Source organism: Helianthus annuus, chromosome 4, assembly GCF_002127325.2.
Source record: "Helianthus annuus cultivar XRQ/B chromosome 4, HanXRQr2.0-SUNRISE, whole genome shotgun sequence".
NCBI classification, from domain to species: Eukaryota; Viridiplantae; Streptophyta; class Magnoliopsida; order Asterales; family Asteraceae; genus Helianthus; species Helianthus annuus.
The window spans coordinates 30,944,703-30,951,110 of NC_035436.2; the positions used below are offsets into that span (position 1 = coordinate 30,944,703).

At 34.3% G+C, this 6,408-nt stretch overlaps 1 protein-coding gene across 2 annotated transcripts; it reads left to right on the top strand.

Annotated features, from left to right (window-relative positions):
• LOC110936050 (monooxygenase 1) lies at nt 1-5,304 on the top strand. 2 transcript variants are annotated; one of them, XM_035989138.1, is made up of 6 exons: nt 1-339; nt 1,084-1,131; nt 2,445-2,573; nt 2,756-2,933; nt 4,227-4,455; nt 4,670-5,304. In XM_035989138.1, the coding sequence occupies exons 1-6, from the start codon at nt 122-124 to the stop codon at nt 5,188-5,190; spliced, it is 1,323 nt and encodes a 440-aa protein (XP_035845031.1). In that variant the 5' UTR covers nt 1-121; the 3' UTR covers nt 5,191-5,304. The 2 variants fall into 2 exon arrangements, with proteins under 2 accessions (XP_035845031.1, XP_022034094.1); XM_022178402.2 differs by lacking the exon at nt 2,445-2,573 and having other exon boundaries at nt 8-339.
• The last annotated feature ends 1,104 nt before the right edge of the window (nt 5,305-6,408 follow it).

A 6,408-nucleotide genomic window follows, 5' to 3' on the forward strand; every position in this document is an offset into this window, starting at 1 on the left:
GATTTTCTTTGGGTGGAGTGCCAGCATTCTTTTATATAATCTAACAGCGACCCACTAATGGATCTAGCCAAAAAAAAAAAGAACAAAACAAACACTTACCCTCACTAACAAAGATATCACCATGTATGACGAAGAAGTGGTGATAATAGGGGCAGGGATCAGCGGGCTAGCGACGGCCCTCGCCCTTCACAAGAAAGGGATCAAAAGCGTAGTAATGGAGAGATCAAAAAGTCTAAGGAATGATGGATCAGCTATCGGAATCCGGCCAAATGGGTGGCGAGCCCTGGATCAGCTTGGCGTCGCGGATATCCTTCGTCCCACTTCTATCCCTTTACAAAGGTCCCCTCATATTTTCCCTCCTTTTGCTAATAGTTAGTTTTCAAAATACGTTGCAATTATGTGAAGAAGCTCTATATGATGGATAATATATATGCAGCAGTAATAATTAAAATTTGAATGGTTTTTAAGTGGTATTTTTTTTAACATAACACTGGAAAATAATTAACTTTTGAATTGGACACTGATACCTAATTTAGTAAATAGGTTGTGTTAATTTTCATTTAATATGTCTAACCCGTTTAATAAATAAACCATGTTTAAGTACTATTAAAATGAAAAACTTTGCACAGATAATTTGTAGATTGAAGGGGTTTTTAAGAGTTTTCTTGAATATTTATATCCTGCAAAAAAATTTTTAAGGCTTAGAGTAGATAAAAGAAGTTTTATGTATTGTATATAGGTTAGAAGGTTTTACATGTATTCGGGTTAATATTGATATGTTTAACACGGATGATTATATTGGTCTTTTTTGGGTTCCTTTATGGCAAGCAATTAACCGATACCGAACTGATCAAGATGATTAATGATTAACTCCCCTCATCACTATCTATTTTAAATTAAAAGAACTTGTTTTCTATTTCGTTCAGATTAAAAAAAAAAAAAAAAAAAAAAACCATTTACGAATTTTGTAATATCATGTTTGTCACTTATTGGTATATATCCTCAATAATGAGTTAATTGGGATATATATCCTCAATAATGAGTTAATGATGCTAACATGTGATGGTACTTGTCTTTGTATAGAGAAAGGGTCGTATCGCTTGATGGAGGGAAACAACAAGACATCTCATTGTAAGTTTTATAAGCTTTGGTGACTTAACGAATGACATATTCTAAATTGTTTTTATGTTAGTTGTTACATATTTAGAGTTTAATAATGTGAAAATAATGTAGAATTATGTACGTGTTTGATGGATATCCTTTGTTTTTTTCTTCATCTTTGCCAGACTGAATCAATCATTTTTATATTTTTTGGATCAAGGAACTTGTATATTACATATTTTAATATAATAGGGATTTACTTGTGATCAAAGTGAATTTAAATACACATTAAGCAAGTTAGAAGGTGCGATAGTGTACATTTGTTTGAGTTGTTAAAGTTCTAACTGTTTGGGTGGACCCTAATCAATGGGGGTTCTAAGGAGGCAGGACCCCTAGGGGCAGGGTACAACGGGCGGCAACCCCTGCCTGCTAGAGTCTAAGGGGCAAAGGTCCTGACTAGGATCGAGCTTGAAAGTGATTAGATTTTTCGAATAAACTACCGAAATAATTCGATTTGAAAATGAGTAAACGCCACTCAGATTATATTATATTATGTTGAAATCCCTATTTCTCCAACATTGTAGCGTTTCTTTTTTTTTTTTTTTTCTTCTTACTCAAATATAAATAATATGGTATTTTTATGCTGATTTTGTTATACTTCTAACTAAAAAATTAACTCGTTTAAATGGATTTGAGTAAAAAAATATTTATAGGCTAAGCCACTACAAAAAAGAATTGAGGGACTTAATTATTAAAATCAAGGCGTAACACTGGTACGTCGATTATGTAGGCGTGAATTTTTAATACGTTTAGCTAAATGGGTTGTGTTTGTGTCAACCTGATAAGTATACAATTGACCTTTTAACCCGTTTTTTAATAAAATATGTTTTATATCATAAATTAAATGTGTTCTATGATAAAACTTAAGTGTAAAGGTTAAATACAAATGAATCTTAACATACAAAATATCCTTAACGTTAGAAGCGAATGAGCTTTTTTTATTTTTGAATTTTTTTTCTCTACTATTTAAGAATGAAGTTTAATTGCAGAATGTAAAAAACAGAATTCGTGACTTTACAGTATTAGAGTAATTATTCTACAAAATTACATAATTACTCTTATAGTGTAAAATTACGAGTTTTTTTTTTTTTTTTTTTAATTCTGAAACTAAAATACGTGTGTAATAAGATGGGGAAAAATTCAAAAATAAAAAAAAAATTGCCTCCTTCACTTCTCACGTTAAAGGTATTTTGTATATTAAAACTCATTTGTACAATAACTTAACCTTAAAACTTAAAGAGTTAAAATTGAATTTAACATAAGGTTATCCAATTCCTGACCAGGGTCCAACGGGTCATCCACAACAATTGCTCGGCACCAAGGGGACGAGATTTTGTCTTTGGCAGATTAGGGTTTGCCATTCAGAAAGGGGTGGCGGCGCAGCTTGTTGCCCGTCTACCTTTTGTTTTGATGTAACTTGGCAAATATGAATGAAAAACATATATTTAAGGATAAAAAAAAAATTTAAAAAAAAATTGTAACCTTAAATTATTAATTATTTTACCGACATTTTTTTATCTTTGTCATCCATAGGTCTAACCCAACATCTAAAAATAAACTTCAAGGGCTAACTCTTTATTTTTTGTGTGTTTAGGTACCATTGCATTGGCGAAACACGTTGCTTGCTAAGGAAGGATGTTATAGACACTCTTTATGCTGCACTTCCACCCACCACCGTTAAGTTCAGTTGCGAACTTGAATCTATAGAATTAGATCCACTTACTACTAAACCAGTTCTTAGGTTCATAGATGGAAGCACAATTACTACAAAGGTATAAACCATATCAGATCAATGTTGCTGGCCAATGCAAGTTACTGCATGATGTAATTATAGAGTTAAACGCCTGGTTGGTTCTTATGGTTTGCCATTTTTGCAGAGCTAGTTCAAGACTTTAATAAGTACAAAGTTGGTAACTGTGGTTGCAATCTTTACACTCGAGTGATCCTTCTCACTAACCTATGTTAAATTTCTTAGTTAAGCATGTGTGAAATGTCTAGATTACCTTGAACAATTAAAAAAAATAAAAAAGCAAAAGAGATGGCCACCACTCATCTTCTTAGAAGTAGAAGATGAGGGTCAGCCCATCTTTATATTCTTATTTATTTATTTTAAATGTTTAGGGGCAATCTAGTCATTTCGTACACACTTAACTCTGAAACTTTACATAGGTTAGTGTTAAGATCCACATGAGTGCAAAAATTATTGTAGGTCCCTCGGAGGTTGAGGTTTAACCTATTCCTTGTTATGTTCAACACTCTAGCAAGTGCGGAATCCAAGCTAGAGTGCAACCGGAGTTTAGATGAAAGCAAAGATTACAAAGAGAAAGATAGACACGCAAGATATCAAAGTTTTCTCTTGTATTTCAGTGGACACGGTTACAGACCTTGACCAAACTGAAATGCTCTCTATTACAGACCTGGGTTTCACACACAAAAGCTCTCTACACCTTGAACAACCTTACACAGAACTTGTAGAACTAGTTGTAAAGTGAAACCCTCATGGGTATATATATACCCATACTAGACTGACATGCACGAAGGATAAATGTTCTGGTCGAAGGATCATCTATCGACCAGAAGTATCTTCGAAAGACTTCGAAGGATCTCAACATACCTCGAAGGATAGTATATCCTTCGAGGTCCATCAATATCCATCGAACCATAATCTTTCGAGGACATCTAGGTCATCGAAGGATACTATTCAACCTTCGATGACATCCTTCGAAGCATGACATCTTTCAAACACTAAGTGTTGAACTTAAAACACTAAGTGTTGATGTTTGGCCAAGTCAAACCAGGAGGATGGTTGACTTGGTCAAACACATATTACAACACATAAACAACATACAAAAGACGTAAACACAACCGACAAAAGACATCGTTTTATACATTACAAAACATAGACAAAGTACAGACACAAAGTGCACCAACAATTATAACCACTTAGACAAACTCTTTAATTATTGAAGTCTTGGAGACCAACTCTGCTATTTCTGCAAACCACTGGAGACCAACTAGACATTTAACTCTTTCATTGAAAAAACTATACTTCTTGGTTGTTGCAGGTTGTAATTGGTTGTGACGGTGGCAAGTCGATCGTTGCTAATTTCCTTAAACTCAAGCCTACAAAGATGTTCACGGCGTCCACAATTAGAGGCTTAACCAACTACCCACATGGTCATCCCTTCGACCTCGAGTTTACAAAGTTTAAGAAAGATGGCATACTTGTGGGTAGAATTCCGATTGACAATAACATGGTTTACTGGTTCTGTTCGCAAGCATCCATTTCTAAAGGTCCTTTATAAATATATGTCGAAAATTAAATGTTATTCATCAACTATACATAAAAGTACAACTAGAATCATTTCAAATGAAACTTTATCAAGTCAAATATACTAATTATGGTAAATATTATACAATAAACCCTAACTAATGTATTATATATATATTGCTAACATTCCCTTCAGTAGTTACATAGCTTATTTTATTTTATAACTATGATGAACAGATGAAGAAATTTGGAAAAATCCCGAGGTAATACGACAACACACCATAGAGTTGCTAAGCAACTATCCCCAAGAATTTCAAGAAATGGCTCAAAATGCAGACATGAACTCATTGTCTTTTACACACTTAAGATATCGTCATCCATGGGAGCTGCTAACGGGGACATTTTTTAGAGGAACAGTGACGGTTGTTGGCGATGCTATGCATGTCATGGGTCCCTTTTTGGGACAAGGTGGGTCTGCAGCTCTAGAAGACGCGGTTGTATTAGCTAGAAATATGGCTCAACTAGGTTTAAACCATGCTGAGAGCGGAAGTAAAGTCATTGTCCATAGAGTTGGGAAAGCATTTGATCAGTTTGTAAGACAAAGAAGGACCAGAGTAGTTCGACTAACACTGCAAGCTTACCTTATTGGCATGTTGGCTACTTCTTCGCGTCTAAAGAAGATAATATGGATCATGTTATTAATTCTTCTATTTCCAAACCAGAATAGTCATGTGGATTATGATTGTGGTGATCTTTGATGTGTTCAAAGATATTTATGCTTGTTTAATTAATATTGCAAAGATATTATAGTATAGGTGCAAAGATACAAATGAATAATTAAGTTGTATAATATGATTACAAGTTTGGTGAGATATATACTCTTACTTAGACCACATGGTGTACTCACCCAAACACATTGCAATCTTTGGAAGAGTGATGTCATGCTGAGTTGGAAGAACAGGGTCGTGGGGAACACCACACCATGATATGCGGCCCCCACGTGTGGTTTTTCGCACTCAGGGTTGTGATGTTGTAGGAAACATTATAATGCAAATAACTGAGATATACAACAAAAATATGTGCAACTAATAAGGGGTTCAACCCTTATCTCGAACAATGGGGAATGTAGCACAACACAATCATGGATCTTGTCGTATTTGTTTACTCATCGGGTTCAGGTTTGATTGTCATCCTGTTGGAAATTTATTCGATTTACTGATGAACATGAGATGAAATTTCAGAAAACAAAATTGGATTTCTCTTGGAATTGTGTACGTACAAATCTCTTTCAGATCAAACTATTTGTTGGTACACACAAGTATTTAATCGGATTAGACTAAGAGGTTTGTCAAGAACAAAGTTGAGTTTGCATGTTGAGAAGAAACTATACCCCCTGATCTTGAATTTTGACCAAAAAAAAAATGAAGGAAATTTTCATCATGAAACTGTTCCATTCCCCATCTGTCGACTAAAAATAAAATAATATATATCACCCAGACACCCACAGGTTCCATGATATTAATTGTTTTAATAAGCAATCTGATCCAGTTACCTGATATAAACCATTTAATCTATAAGTGGGCCTAAATCCATATAACAAATCATTTGATTGATAAACTAGGCCCAAATCAGTTAATAACCAGGCCCAAATTAAAAAGTTATATACTTATATTTATATATACAAACTGAAACCCCATCTTATTAAATTAATTTGAGTCCGCACTCCCGAATCTTCTAACTCGTTTAATTTTAATTAGATCGAATTAGCCGACAAGCTAATCCAATACCACCAAAATACGTCAATAACACTAAAATTACCAACAATCCTTTCATGCCCCGCTTGTGTAGGCCGTTGGCAGGTTGGCAGCGAATATACTCCACATGTTTAGTAAACATGCATGGTAGGTGGTCTTAAAGCAAAAGCAACCATTGTCGTCATAGATGTGACCATAAATTTAAAACCGTTGTGATGTTGC